The 16,525-nt window shown below is 37.4% G+C and overlaps 1 protein-coding gene across 1 annotated transcript in view; it reads right to left on the bottom strand.

Annotated features, from left to right (window-relative positions):
* Window positions 1-16,525, bottom strand: part of nrxn1a (neurexin 1a) — a 1,764,001-nt gene that overhangs the window by 1,114,114 nt on the left and 633,362 nt on the right. Inside the window, exons 9-10 of the mRNA XM_072265192.1 lie at window positions 13,119-13,420; window positions 7,793-7,954 (exon numbers count right to left, since the gene is read on the bottom strand). Coding sequence (XP_072121293.1) covers window positions 7,793-7,954; window positions 13,119-13,420 — 464 coding nt within the window. The remainder of the gene's footprint in view (window positions 1-7,792; window positions 7,955-13,118; window positions 13,421-16,525) is intronic.

Genomic DNA, 16,525 nt, shown 5'->3' on the forward strand with positions numbered 1-16,525 from the left:
CTTCAGTCTATTTGTCCAAACGGACCAAATTGTCTACCTGAGCTTGTTCTAGTTTCCCCTCATTTGGCTAATATTCTTCAAAACCTTTCTTAGCCACATATCTGTCTAAATGCCTTACAAATGTTGAAATTGTGCCTCCCACTACCACATCCAATGGTAACTCATTTCATACACGAACCACCCTCTGTATGTTAAAGCTGTTTCTCAGATTCTCTTTAAAGGTTTCCCCTTTCACTTTAAAGTTCAAAGTAAATTTATTATCTCACTACATATGTCACCATAAACAACCTTGAGATTCATTTTTTGCAGGCATGCTGAATAAATCCAATAACCATAAAAGAATCAATGAATAACAGCACCAACAGGACAGACGACCAGTATCCAAAAGGAAATGAACAAAAAGAAAAAAAAATAGAAATAAAAATACCTTTGCTCAATGGAAGACATCCCCATGATCTGAGCAGACTAGATGTCAACAAGGAAGTGTTGAATGCCTGGCTCAGAGTTGGAGACCTCTTCCCAGAAGCAGAAGGTTTCCTTGTGGCAATAAAGGACCAGGTGGTTAACACAAAAATACATAATAAAAGATCAACAGATTTAAGCTGATAAATGTTGAAAATGCCAAGAGAAACCATTACAGGATCTTGTAAAAGTTTAAATCAATCTGATAACTTGCACAGGCATAATCAAGTGGCAAACATCATTCACCAAAATCTTGCTTTAAAATACAAAGCCATAAAATAAATCACACCTTACCGGATATAATAATACAGGATAAACAAGAAAGACCAATTTATTTAATAGATATAGTCATTCCAGACACACATAACTTACAGAAATCTATAAGTGAAAAACACTAGAAATATGCTGACCTAAAAGAGGAAATTTAAAGACTTTGGAACGTGAGCAGTGTATACATTGTCCAGACAGTATCTATCTGCAACTGGTGTCATCCCAAAAGCACTACACAATAGCATTAAACAGTAAGGGTTACACAGCAATATCTATGTAAATCTTCAGAAAGCCACAATAATAAACACCACTAGAATAATCCAAAGGTTCCTCATAATTAACAAATGACCGTGCTTGGCTATGTCCATACCTCAGGTTTTACTAGCTTGAGCTGAGAAAATAATAATAGCAATAATAAATTAATTAATAAGCAATAAATATCAACAACATGAGATGAAGAGTCCTTGAAAGTGAGTCCATAGGTTCAGGAAACAGTTCAGTGATGAGGCAAGTGAAGTTGAGTGAAGATATCCCCTCTAGTTGAAGAGCCTGATAGTTGAGGGGTAATAACTACGAGGGGTGATTGATAAGTTTGTGGCCTAAGATAGAAGGAGTCAATTTTAGAAAACCTAGCACATTTATTTTTCAACATAGTCCCCTCCTACATTTACACACTTAGTCCAGCGGTCATCCACAGCAGGAGTAGAAGGAGATGAGTTATTAACTTCAAACTTTCTGCATAATCACTCAAAGATTTGAACTGCATGTGCATGTAACGAGAGCTGTAAAACTTATCTCCTTCTATGTTAGGCCATAAACTTATCAATCACCCACTGTAGACCACTTCCTGGAGGTCCAACACGCCGACTTCTACAAAGAAGGGATCCGTATGCTCCACGACCACTGGACTAAGTGTGTAAATGTAGCAGAGGGACAATGTTGAAAAATAAATGTGCTAGGTTTTCTAAAATTGACTCCTTCTACCTTAGGCTATGAACTTATCAATCACCCCTCGTATTCCTGAACTTAGTGGCCTAAGTCTCGAGTTTCCTGTACCTTCTTCCTGATTGCAGCAGTGAGAAAAATGCATGACATCGGTGGTGGACGTCCCTGATGATGGATGCTACTTTCCTGCAATGATGCTCTGTGTCGATGTGCTCAATGGTGGGGAGGGCTGTATTCACTATATTATGTAGGATTTTCCATTCAAGGGCATGGAATTTCCAGACTGTGCTGTAGCTAGTCAATGTATTCCCCACCACATATCTATAGAAGTTTGTCAAAGATTTAGACATCATGCCAAATCTTCACAAACTTCTAAGTAAGTAGAGGTGCTGTCATACTTCCATCATAATGGCAGTTAGGTGCTGGACCCAGAACAGATCCACTGAAATGATAACCCCAAAGAATTTAAAGTTACTGACCTTCTGCACCTCTGATCCCCTAAATGAGGACTGACTCATAACCTGTGGTTTCCTCCTCCTGATGTCAATAATCAGCTCCCTGGTCTTGCTGACATGAAGTAAAAGACTGGTGTTGTGGCACCACTCAGCCAAATTCTCAAAGTCCTTGCCATGTGCTGATTCGACACTACTTTTGATTTAGCAAAGAACAGTGGTGACATCAAGTGTAAATATGACACTGGAGCAGTGCTTAGCCACAAAGTCATAAGTGTATAGTGTGTACAGCAGGGGCTAAGCACACAGGCTTGTGCTGATGGTGATGCTCTTGCCAAACCAAACCGACTGGGGTCTGCAATTATGGAAATTGAGGATCAAGCTCCACAACGAAGTATTGAAGCCAAGATCTTGAAGCTTATTGATTAGTTTGAGGGGATGGTAGTATTGAAAGCCGAGCTGCAGTCGATAAAGAGCATCCTGATATATGCATCTTTGCTGTTTAGCTGTTCCACGGTTGAGTGAGAAGCCAATGATATAGCATCTGCTGTGGACCTGTCGTGCCAGTAGGCAAATTGGAGCAGATTCAAGTCACTTCTCAGGCAGTAGTTGATATGTTTTATCATCAACCTCTCAAAACACTTTCTCACTGTGGATATAATCGCTACTGGATAATAGTCATTGAGGCAAGTTACCATGTTCTTCTTAGGCACTGGTATAATTGAAGCCTGCTTGAAACAGGAAGGTACCCGAGATTACTGAAGCGAGAGGTTAAAGATATCAGTGAACACTCCAGTCAGTTGATCATCACAGGCCTTTAGTACTCAGCCAGGTAGGTACCCTGTCTGTGTCAGATGCTTTACATGGGCTCACTCTTCTGAAGTGTGTTCCCATATCAGTCTCAGAGACTGAAATCACAGGATCATCGTGCGTTGTGGGAGTTTATGATGGCTCCTCCATGTTTTGATGGTAAAGGTGAGCATAGAAGGCATTGAGTTCATTTGGAAATTAAGCCTTGCTGTTGCAAATGTTGCTTGCCTTCACTTTGTAAGATGTGATAAAATTGAAGGCCTGCAACAATTGTTGGGCATCCTGCCTTGATTTTAGATTAGTCCCGAATTGCCACTTCACCCGCGAGATTGCTTTCCGGAAATCATACCTGGATCTCCTTTAATTTTCTTGGTCTCCAATCTCGAATGCGTCTGATCTGGCCCCCAGCAGATTGCGGACCTTATGGTCCATCAAGGGCTTCTAGTTGGGGAAGACTGAATGGTGTTGTGGGGACACACTCATCTACAGCTGCTTTTACAAATTCCGTGACAATGGTGATATATTCATTCAGATCCACAGATGAGTCTTTGAACACAGGCAAGTCCACCAACTCAAAGCAATCTGCTGCTCTTCTGCCTCCCATGACCATATTTTTGTTCTAATCTCTGGAGCCTTGCTCTTTAACCTCTGCCTTTATGCAGGTACAAGAAGAACAAACTAGTGATGAAATTTCCTGTAATATGGTCTAGGCATGGAACAGTCGCAATGACCTAGTGTGTTGGTATCTCTGGCACTACATGTTATGTGCTGACGTTAATTCAGCAGGGATTTCTTCAAAAAAAGTCTGACCGAAATCCTCGACTGTGACATGAAATGCGTCTGTTTCTTGCTTGGTGACAGCATCATGCAGTATCTCAAGCACTTGATTATTGTTGGCCACTGATAGTATGTGAATTGCAGTCAAGATTATGGAGGAGAACTTTCTTAGTAAATAGAATGATTGACATTTGATCGTTTGGTATTCAAGGTCAGGTGAACATGAGTTTGACAAAACCACAATGGAGTACAACAGGGAAACACACACTTCCACCCTCTTGTTTTTTTTCCAAATCAGCAGTTCGGTCCATCCTGTGTATTGAGAAGCTTTTGGAACTGATTGCCTTTTCCAGTATATTCTGGGTAAGCCACATCTTGATAAAATACAGCGCACAACATTTCATTTCCCTTTGTTACAGCAATCTTGCCCTTAAGTCCTCAATCTTGGTCTTTAGCGACTGCACATTTACTAACAGGATGCTGGGTAGAGGGGACACCATCCCACTGCATTTCAGTCTGGCTCGGAGTCCCCCACTCCAGCCTCGCTCTCAGCCATGGGATGAACCTTCTTCCACTTAAAGGTGCTGTACATGCTTGCTTGAGAGTTAAGTTTTCCAAGTCCTTCAGAAGACTGTGAATTCTTTAAACTGATGGCCTCTCATTTTAGACTTCAGGAAAGTGACTGTGGCCATTCATCTTATCAATACCCCTCATGATTTTATATACTCCTACCAGGTCACTGCTCAGCCACCTTCACTACACAGAAAATAGCCTCCACCTACCCAGTCTCTCTTTATAACTAAACCCCTTCAGTCCTGGTAACATCCTTGTCAATCTTTTCTGCACCCTTTTGAGTGTAGTGACATCCTTCCTATAGTTAGGTGACCAATAGTGATGCAATAGTTAAGTCTGGTCACACCAACATCTTGAATAACGTGATGTCTCAAGTCATGCACTTAATGCCCTGACCAATTAAGTGTGCTAAAACCCTTCTTCATCACACTGTCCTATCGGTATCACCAGTTTCAGGAAACTTTGTATTTCAATCCCAAAGTCTCTCAGTTCTGCAGTGCTCAACAAACCCCTGCCCAGTGTAACTACTGCCCTAGTTTAACTTGTCAAAATGTAGCACATCAGACTTGTTGAATTCAATTTCATCTGCTATTCCTTTGCCTATTTTCTAGTTGATCCAGACAATGTTGCAATCCCAGAAGACCTTCCTCGCTGTCCATTACATCATTAGTTTTGACGTAATCCACAAACTTACCAGCAATGCCAGCTAAAGGCACATCCAAATCATTAATATATTTGCCAAAAAACAGCAGACACAGCACCAATCCCTGCAGCATATGGGGATTGAAAGTCACACACCTCTAATCTGAAAAACCTTCTGACTTCATCATGTCAATTCTACATCCAATTGGCTAACCTTCCAGACCAACCTATCATGTGGTACCTTGGCAAAGGCCATGCTATGGTTTATGAAAACAATGATGACAACTTGGCTCTCATCAATCCACTTGGTACCTTTTCAAAAAACTCAATCAAATTTGTGAGACATGATTTCCCAGATACAATGCTATGCTGAAGAGCCAATGTTGTCTGTTCATTATAGACAGTGTTGTTGCTTGAAAGCACTACTTTTAACTTCAGACAGATTATTGCTTGCCATTTATGTTAATAACTGAAGACTGTCTCTCATTTTTGACAAGAAACTGAACAAAGAATATTAGTTGGAAATTTAACCTATTCAGAAACAAATCTTTGATCTCTAGCCGTTCACATCTGCTGGGCTGGGAAGCTGAGCTTTGAAAAAAGGCATTTTGGCCCTGAATAGTAAAGATCTGTGCTCTCAGAAACATAACATCACTTGTCAACCTTCAGTCAATTGCTTAATTGATTCCAAACACAGTATCTGCTCAACCAGGCAAATTCCCTTTTGAGTTTCTGCATCTATCATTCCTCCTATGAGTTCCAGATTGCACCTCCCTCAGGTTAAGATAAAATCTTCACAACTCCCATTAATTAAATTTAGCTGTACCCTTTAGCTAGATTATTAATTTCTCAATCATGAGAAATAAGTTCTTGTTAACCACTTTATCTTGGCTCTTCAAAAAAAATTATATACTTTAATTAAATATTTTCTGATTTCCCTCCATTTGAAACAACAGAAAGGACGTCAAATTTCTTTCCTCCAGTCTGCAGATGCAGGCAGAATTGTTCCTATTGTATTCTTCCTCAAAGTTTAAGTACTGAAAGATTGCACCAATGCCCAATAAATACCTTAATGATACATCATTAGTGGGAATTGCCTGTGCAGACATGGCTCTTCTCCAGAAAGAACAGTGCTGATCCCCTGTAAGCACTGCACCAATCCGATCTATCAGCACAGTATACATTCACTCCATAGTATGAACTCCTGTAACTGGAGGAGTGTTGCTTTTATTGTACTGTGTCTTTCTAAGAGCTGGCGAGATTATCCCCAGTGAGGTAAATGTACTAAGTTAAAAGAACTTGCCATAAATTACTAGAGAACAGCACACTTAAACAGACACCAATCATCCCCTTCTTGGAACTTCACAGTATAAGGAATTGATTTTTATGTGTCTTTCACAAAGAGTAGTAAGGTGATACACAGTGCTGTTTCAAAGCCATTAGAAAGCATTAAAGCAATTTCTAGCAACACTGCAGTGTACTATCCACTTGGATATTCTGATATATACTGCATATTTATTGTCTACGTTGACTTCACAACTGTTCCTAATTTGCTAATTCACCTTTAATTTCTGACTTCTACTTACCGGCATAAATTCAATGTAGTCATTATATCAAAACAAATTCCTGGAAAAAAAACCCACCCACTATCTTGTTGCTACTTGATTTCACAGGTTTACATGGCCGGTTGTCAAAAATACAGAAAAGTAATTCCAGAAATAAGTATGTTTAAAACTATACCTCATTTCAAGATGACAAAATACAATCTTTAAATGTTATGTCCTCATGAAACAGGAATTCAGCATTCAATTGCTGAGATAAATTTATGACCTCAAAACCTTTTACATATATCCTACCTTTATAATAATTTGCCTTACATGCTCACAAACAGTGATATCTGAGCATGCACAGCAGCATTAATTCTTGTTGAATGCCTCTTCAACTTTATGGGTGCTACAGAATCCACCAGTATAGTGGAACACTCAAATAGCAACAGGGCTTATTCTCAGAGTATAGCCTTCTTCAGCACAGTTTGAAGGGTACCAGCTTAACCAAATTAATAACGGAATTGCTCAGTGCATGGATCTTCCTACAAGTAGTTTCCTTAAAAGTTTTCCAATTCACACTTATATTTTTCTAAATTTATCAGTGCCAAGCACAATGTGCAAGTGCTAGTATAGAGCATGACTGACAGGGCAAGTCATTTACAGGTAATTTCAAACACAATAAACACTGCCTTTAAGTTTATTGCAAGCCCTCTTCCATATTCACAACAAGCTGTGTTGTTCACTATTCTGCTGCTCCTATAAAGAAATGTGAATACAAAACAAGGCAAGAATCCATGACCCAAGACTGCATTTTAATTTGTATTTTATTTTCAGCTTTAATCATGCACTCTGAATATTGACCTTAAAGTACTTAAAGCTTAACAATATCTTCTCATCTCATTTCTAATCAGGTCATCACAATCTCCCATGCGTGTAATTATTACAAAAGTAAGTAGACAGGGATAAAAGGGAACAACTAGCAACACAAGACTTGCCTTAAAACCAGATACTATGAATTTGAATCAAAAAGTTGCTCATCTTTTCCTTACCTTAATTGAGTTTTGTTTGCTCGCTGCCACAGTGCTGTACAAAGAATGATGGGAAAGAATGCATATTATTTAACTCATCCTCTTTGAGCACACTTTCTGCCAGTGCTATTGGTCCAGAACCTCAGATGTTCCTTACTAAAACTCACTCTAATGTCTCCTTCCCAATGGAGAAAGATGCATACTAATGATGGGAAAATACAAACCTTTTCATAACTAAGAATCTACTTCCCACCACCTACATTATGCTATTCAAAAGTGAACCTACCTCCTTCAGGCAACCCATAAAGTTATTGCTGACTGGTGAACCTGGTAGATCAGCAGTGCTTGGACTGCCTCCAACATAGAAAAAGTCATCAGAGCCTAGCATGGTGTAATCCTCCTGTGTGTAGCCCGTTGTTGTCAGTATTCCATCTACAGAGATTGTCACCTACATAACAAAACACAAGGAAAAGGTGCGATATTCATATTAAGGTAAAAACCTCCAGTTCAGGTTCTTGTGTAAGACCTGCAGACAGCAACCCATTTTCATGTCTGATTAGTCTCAGTGCTCTCAGCTGGTGGTCCAATAAACCCCTCCCAAAATGATCTAAACTACTTTAGAAAAAAATGTTAGCCAAATAGAAAACTTATGTTAATATTTTTTCCTAATGCAACAAAATTTGTTTTTAGCAGACACAAAAACGGTGTTAGTAGAATGTTTCATAAGTTAGTTGAATTAAAACTAAATATTAGTAAATTTATCCAATATATGCGTTTAAAGATTAAAAACGTGCAGCTGGTTGAAATAAATCCCATCAGACAAAGCACAAGCTATTAGGAGCAACTACTATATTATCATCACTGTAAGCACTACCAACAGAGCTCTAGCTTTATTTGATCGTGCAACTGCCCTTTTTAATCTTTCATTTTTCTTTGTTAAGAAAAGAAACGTGCATAAAAATAACCTGCTGAAAAATAATTTAATTAAGAAGCACACTCAGGTCTTACAAACTGATGTGCACATGCAGAGCAAACTGAAAGGGTAAGACACCAAAATTGCTTGCAACGAAGAACAGATGTATGGATGTAGCATTTCAGACATTCCCAGTCCACGTCTTCATGCCATGCATTGTGTATGGTCAGGAACTGGCTGAGCCAGTGAACCCAGGGCCAGCCACCATTTAGCTTGATCCCCCGAAAACCACAGCTTGATGCAACCGCTTGTAACTTTTATGATGCCCCTGAAGTAGTTTGAATAGATTTTGATAGAAACAGATAAAGAAGGTCAACAACAGATGAAAGAAGGATTTCAAAGTAAGCAGAAGAGTACCAACCCCAGTTCCTCTTTTGTTAATGATGTCTACAGTAAAGAAAGAAAACACACGGCAAACCCAAACTAAGAAACAATTAGAATGATATCTACCGAACAATGTAGTTTGTTTACCATAGCGTGTCCGATGCCTGAGTGCTTTGCGGAGAAGGGGGGGAGAAAGGAAATTAAAACTGTGAACAGAATAACGATTGTTACTCAAAAATATGATGGTCACTACCATGTTAGTACATTATTTGATTAAGGTAACGGTTAGTAGAATGACACATTCCATGAATGACATGTTAGTTATTAAGCATGTTAGTAACATATAAGAAAGGCAAAATAATTTTACAAGAAAAAAGCAGACTAACAAGTATGCCATCGATAATATTAATAGCAGTATTAAAATGTTAATATTGCTAAACCTTAGTCATGAACAGGGACTCTATACTTACTTTGAACCCATGACAGTTAGTTTAAATATCACCTTCATTGTTGTTGCTTTAATTTTTTAAAAATTCTGTAATTAACAGATTTTAAAGCAATTTCTTGTTTTGTGTTTTTAACTGATTTAAGTAGTTTAGGTAATCTTGTTAATTCCACATAGAACCCCCAATAAAGTTCTCGAGAGCCTTCAACTTTCTATGCACATACTGGTGAAATTAAAGGTCACTTTAGTGCAACAAAATAATTAAAAATTTGACTAAAAGAACAAACAGATTGCTTTGTCCTTATCCACTCTGTAATGTAGAGAAGCCAAGAAATGTACAGAATCATATAGATTGCAGAAGGTCAATTATATTCTTATTACCCAAGAAAAGACAGATCCAGATAAAAAGGTATATATTAGTAGCATCTATAATTAATACATTTTAAAATGTTTCAAACATGCATTTAACAAATGTGCTTTCAGTCTTCATGCAACTGTAATCCTTTATCCAATCCCCGATGTCCAATAATGCCTTTGGTTAGAGTAAACAGGATTTACATGATGATAAGAATGGATTATCAATTTTAACAGACAGAAAAATAAGAATTAATATCACTGATATCAATGTTGGTAAGCATTGTGTACTGAACAATCTTTATGAAATATATTTACTTTCCAGGATAATGAATTTAAATAGAGCACTGTAAAATATATATCAAGATTCTCCTTAAACTGTTAGATATACTTCCCAAAGAAGAGCCCTTTAGAGATTCACTGCAACACAAAGGCAATGGGCAGTAAATAGGCATTAGAATCACCTGGGGCATTTTGTTACTTTTAGGATTGGCTAGGACTGAAAAAAAGAATTGAAGTTAAAAGGAGAGAAAGTAATTCACGATGCTGCAGTTTCTATCCTGGAACATCAAAGTGTTATGTCCTCAGACTTCAGCCGGTGATCTCTTACTCTGGGTGTAACAAAGGTAAATGTAGAAAAGAATGATTATAGCTATATGGTATTTTCAACAGCAGCTGATGAAAGGTCCTTAATTTTAACTCTGTTTCTTTCTCCACATAAGCTGCTGAACTTATTGAATATTTCTAGTATTTTATGTTTTTACTTCTGTACACTTCTTGATTTTAATTAAGGGTTTCTGACCTAAAACATTAGCTCTATTTTCTGTCTACAGTTCTCGGCAAACTTCAAAGTAGATAAATATTCATGCAGAGTGTAGTACTTGGCCATGATTGCGTATCACATTTAGCAGACGTTGCAGGGAAAATTTCCATTTCATTTTACAAAGGTGAATAGATTCTTTTTGCCTTGATTTTCTTTGACAAGGTTGTTCCCATGTATTTCATTGTTATTGAATCATTATTCAGTAGTTTTTTAAAGTATTTCTTTTACATATGATTGACAAAGGCACTCAGATCTCAATATACTTTTGACATTATAGTTGGGACCATGTTCAAAGATCTTAAACTAATTGTAAAATATTTCTGGTTTTCCTGTGGTCATTCAAGTTTCTTTTAAGTATTTTTCATCAGGATTTGTGCATTTGCCATATATAATGGTCTGATTAGCTTAATAACTCTTAATGATAAGAGTATCTGTAATTAGCATTCCTCTGCTACTGAAAACTTGTCCCAATATTTCATTTTTGTTAATCTTTTCAAACAAAATAGGTGAAAGGGCTTCCCTTCTTCAGAGCAGAAATACTGAGACTCAAGTTTATAAAACTGCCAAAGGTTCTTTCCCCCCCAAAACAATACACACACAAAATGCTGGAGGAACTCAGCAGATCAGGCAGCATCGATAGGAATGAATAAGCAGTGAATGTTTCAGGCTGGAACTCTTCAAGACTCTCAGGGAAAGGGGAAGATGCCAGAATAAAAAGGAGGAGGGAGGAGAAATAGGACAAGATAAAAGATGATAGGTGAAGCCAAGTGGGTGGGGGAGGGAAGGAATAAAGTAAGAAGCTGGGAGATGATACGTGGAAAAGGCAAAGGGCTGGAGAAGAAGGAATTGTTGTTGCTGACTTTGGGAATGTAGGTTATTTATATTATTATTCTGGAATGTATTCTGTTCTTCTTGATAGTGACTGTGGCTCCCAAATCTGCACAGACAAAATCCTCTCCTTTCACACGAAATGCTGAATTCACTTATGAGAAGTTATCTAACCAAGAACAGCAGTTTAATGACTTCAGAACTGAACCTCCATCCCAAGAGATATACCACGCATCCACATTTTGTTAACATAAATTTATACAATTTGTTATATACAAAACTGATCCTGTACAATGAAAACTGAACTACCATGTAAAACATTTCATAAAATATAGCAGCTTTGAGCTCCATTCAGAGAACTACTTTTAAATGACAGTGAGCATGAACATCCTTGCAGGATGGACAAGAGTTAATATTTTTATGATGGGGATGGGTTTACATGGTTGCTCCTCCCAAACTAACATGGACTTCTCTTGTATGGACTTCTCTTGGCTCTGGCAGCTTTTTCCCGTTATCCATTGGGACTCTGAATAAAGTTAGGGAGAATGTTGTTGGCTTTCACCATATCCCTTTGTCATTTGCTCAACCACACAGGCCAACGTGATTAACTCTAGGTAGCTCTAAAGTAGTTAAGTAAACTGGGAAATAGAAACTGCCCATCTCTTTGATTTCTAGTGGGTGGGATTGCATATAGTCACTCCTCTGTACCTACTCCAATGCCTTAAGTGCTAATTTAGCTAAAGTTCATCACCAAGAACAAAAACTCTGTGATAACAAACCTGCTCACATACAGTAAAAACACAAAGAACCCCATCACCCAGGACATGCCCTCTTCTCATTGCTACCATCAAAGAGGAGGTACAATAGCCTGAAGACACACTCACCATTACTGGAACAGCTTCTTACCCTCCACCATCAGATTTCTGAATGGATAAATGGACAATAAATCGATGAACTCTTCTTCAGTAATTTGCCCCCTCTCTTTTTAGTTACTTCTTATTATAATTTATAGTTTTTATTGTTATGTATTGCTATATACTGTAGCCACAAATCAAAGAAAAAAATCACGATATACGCCATTGAAATTAATTTTGATTCTGATTCTGAAAATTCTCAAGTACTGTGCAGGTGTGGTCACACCCATTATCTACAGAAGAGAAAAAGAGTTAACATTTCTGATTGAAGACCCTCTATATGAACTGTGAAGGAGATAAAAGGTGGTCATCAAGCTGCTGGGGGAATGTCCCTGATATGCCTGTTTACATCTCAGCCCCATTGTCATTCTGGTTTTACACCATCAGAGTCATCACTCTTTTCCATCTTCCATGCAGTCTAATTAGCTTTTATTCTTCCCCGTTCTGACAAAAGGACTTCAACCTGAAACATTGAAGTTTCTCTCTCCACAGATGCTGCTTAACCTGCTGAGTATTTCCAGCATTCTGTGTTTTTATCCTAGATTTTCAGTATTTGCAGATTTTAGTTTTCATCAGCTCATCTGTAACATGTGAACATTTGAGGTAAAATGCACAAATTGGGTCTCTGCTCATCATCTGTACATTTTTTTTTACATGAATCGACATTTATCACCTTTCATCCCTTTTGACAGATTAGACTGATCAAACGATTAGTGTAATTCTGGATCTGCATTTGCTCAGGTAACTTAAAATAACTAACCTGGGAATTGTGAAAAAAACAGAACTAATAATCTTGTAATGTCCAATTTATTTTAACTTCAAAAGAAGTAATTTAATTATGTTTAGTTTGGGGTAATTAATTTGTAAATGTGTGCAATAAAAATTATTTTTCTGCCACACACAAAATAAAATTGGGTCCCATATTTTCCACATCACCCTTTGTACTGTTACCTGACGAAGGTTCCGGGTTACTTTCACATCATGCCAGGCATTGTCATTAAATTTTCCATTCACAGGTTCCACCAAAGCTTCAAACGCTCCTGACCCCAAATTAATGACCAGTGAGACTGCACCATCTTTCAAAGCCAGATTTACATAATCTGCAGATTTCCCTGTATGAAGCATCAGACCGTTCCTTTGAAGGGTTCTGAATGATAACGTTATTTCATCACTGCTACTCTGGATTGGATTCTGTGACAAATCATAGCAGAAGTATTCTGATCCTTTAAAGGTTGCAACATGTTCGTCTCTTCCTGAAAAACAGAAAGAAGGAATGGCGTGTGATAGGCAATTATGTTGAAAAAGCAACAAAATTACACTTAATATTTTAAAAAATGCCTGGGATGAAAAACCTTACAGGCTTGATTGTTGTGATTGAACAACATCCATTCACAATCTTGTAAAATAATACATTTATTTTTAAGTTCTGAAATGAATTTCAAAGAAAATCATTGATATAAAATTCCATTTACTGTTTTTCATTCCATGACTCCATCACAAACGTTGACTTTTCTGACATAAAGGTTATAGACCTGCTCTCTGGGTTATGTTTACAGTACAATAATAAAAAAAAAATCCTGAACAATAAGTGCCGATGGTATTTATCCCTCCTTCATCAAAAGCCTCTTAAACTTAGCTACATCACAAGAAAAATGCATGTTGATACACTTCTTAACAACACTTTCAGGCAAGAAAATCCTAACTTTCCTGAAATGAAATGTTATTTCAATTTCATTGATCTTTAAATTATCAAGAAAGAACACAAAAGAGTTTGTTTCAGGTTGAACTGTAATGAATTCTAACTATAATGGGAATTAGTGATCTAGCAAGTGGACCCAAAGGTATGTTCAAATCAGCATTCTTTTTTTTTGAAAATTATAATGCTGCGTTTTTATGTATGATGTCACAATGTCTGCAAAATAAGTCATTGTCATGACAGAATATCCTCTATCATGAATATCCTGGATAAGTGTTCTGCCAACAGCCTTCAAGCTGCATAAGAGTATTCAGGGCAAAGCAACCCACCTGACAATACCCAATTTGTTACTGTGGTTCTCCAGTTACTCTCTAAGGCAGGGCTTCCAAACCTGGGGCCCATGAACCTTTCAGTTAATGGTAGGGACCCAATAAATAAAAAAAAAAACAGTTGGGGACCGCTGCTCTAACACTACCTTAATAGCTTGGCAGTATCTCCAAAACCTGTGATATTTGTAATGAGAAGAGCAGCAGGTATAAGGGAACATCACTAATTTCAAGCTGGCTTCCAAGTCACGTGCCTTCCTGACTGGTTGATATATATTGCTGAGTCACAATTCTAGAACTCTCCACACAACAGCATTTTGGGGGCAACCTCATTGGAAGATCTGTAGTAGCCCAAAGCATCACCACCAACTCCAGAGCATTTAGAGATGGGCAAAATTCAAAACACTAAATTAATAAGCAGGGAAGAAAAGCTATTTCTCCAGGAAAGTGTTTGTAGGTTGATACATTGTTCCGTCACGGTCGCTACATAAAATACATACTTTTATAACTTTGCAGTAAGTTTGCCCTTTTTCCAGTTAGCTGCAATTTCACATTTGAAACAAAAAAAATATCAGGGTAAGTTGAAGGTCTTTTAAATGTTAAAATAAAAGGTTTGTTGAAAGTTCCTCCAAGAAAAATAGTGGCCTTGATGTAGGTGGTAAATGAAAGCCTGCCTGGGATTTTGTATGCTGTTAGAAGTTGAAGTTTTAGATTTATCAAGAGATCCAAATTGAAGAGTCCAACAAAAAAGTCCAATTTTACTGAGTTCCCCTCCATTTATGGTGATGAATTCTCTCTTAGATCTCGCACGGATGAGACTTGCTGCAGGACCCAAGAACCCCATTAGTCTCAATGGTAATTATAGGACTGTGGATATAAGACAAGAAAAATATTTTTTCTTCAATAATGAGGTTAAATATATATTTTAATTTTATTTCAATTTTTATAATTCTTAAATAATGGTTAATATTAAAAAAATTAAATGACATATCTCTTATAGCTGGCAAAACTCAGGGTACTTCTTTACCAGAGAGGTTTGGGGAAGTGCACCAATCAAGTCTAGGATCCTTCACACCAACAAGGATACCCAGATGGAGTTGTTCTTCTCTTGAGAAACTGCGGCTGAGGGCTACACTGCCAGAGACCTTCATTGTTATTAGGTGTTTTGATGGAATAGCTACGGAGTAAACTTTCCACTTGTGCAAAAGAGCATACCTGGAGGCTATTGATAAATGACAATTATCAGGAAATCAAAAAGGGAAGCCAGAAGGAACTTCTGAGAATATGGAGCTCACAATCACAGGGTGTGGTGGAAGCAAATTACATAAATATATTTAAGAGGAGGCTGATCTATGTACCTTACTTAAACATGTGGAAGATAGGCCTCTCCCACTCAATCTATTTACAACAGTGAGTACAAGCAGTGGGGATTATTTTGGATTATTTGGATTATTCTGGATTATTTTTGCACAATCTGGTCCAGTTTTAATTGAAACATAATCAGTACTCTTGTATCACTAGGTACATCAAAAAAAATGTTTGGCCTATATTACTGAATCACCCATTAGTTCGATTTTTTCCTAGTTCAGTTCAGAGAAGAATGTTAAAGGATGAATTTAGCTGAAGCTAGGCAGACCAGAAACTACACTCACACACACAGCTGAAATATAGTACAAGGAAATAACAATCTTAAGAGTACTGCATGAAATAGAGAAATGTTTGTATATATTTTCCAAAGTACTTATTTGAGTACATTTGGTATGCTGCAAGAAATGTTACTTTGTGAAGTTCCACTCAGTAATAAATGGGTACAAGGTAAATAATGATTACTTAAACAATCCACTGTAATTTACACAATCAGATTTGTAATCTTCCCATTTTATCAATTCAGTAAAATCCACTGTGATTATACCTCTGTGCAAATACTCAGATTATCACTGTTGGACATTCTGGGCTATCTCAGAAAATGAGATGGATTATGCTCAGATTTGTCAGTAACCACAGCAATGAAAAATGGGAGATGCTTTTAGTGCAGTGGCATAAATCGACTCAGTTTTCATTTTTCAGAACATAAATAGAATAAAAATCCATGAAATATAACAGACATTTTTCACTTACAATTGCTTCAATACAATAAAGAACTGATAATTTAATTTTTAGCCATTCCAATAATGATAAAGTGTATTTGTTAAATATCATTTCATGGTGCCAAGATACCACTGAGTACAATCACACCCACAGACAGAATACATTTTGCGGTGTTTAGGTCCCAAATAAAACTGGACTAAAATAGATGGGGGAGGAAAATAGAAGAGATGGTTCTGATGAGTGACTTT

The sequence above is a fragment of the Mobula birostris genome, chromosome 8 (assembly GCF_030028105.1).
Source record: "Mobula birostris isolate sMobBir1 chromosome 8, sMobBir1.hap1, whole genome shotgun sequence".
NCBI classification, from domain to species: domain Eukaryota; kingdom Metazoa; phylum Chordata; class Chondrichthyes; order Myliobatiformes; family Myliobatidae; genus Mobula; species Mobula birostris.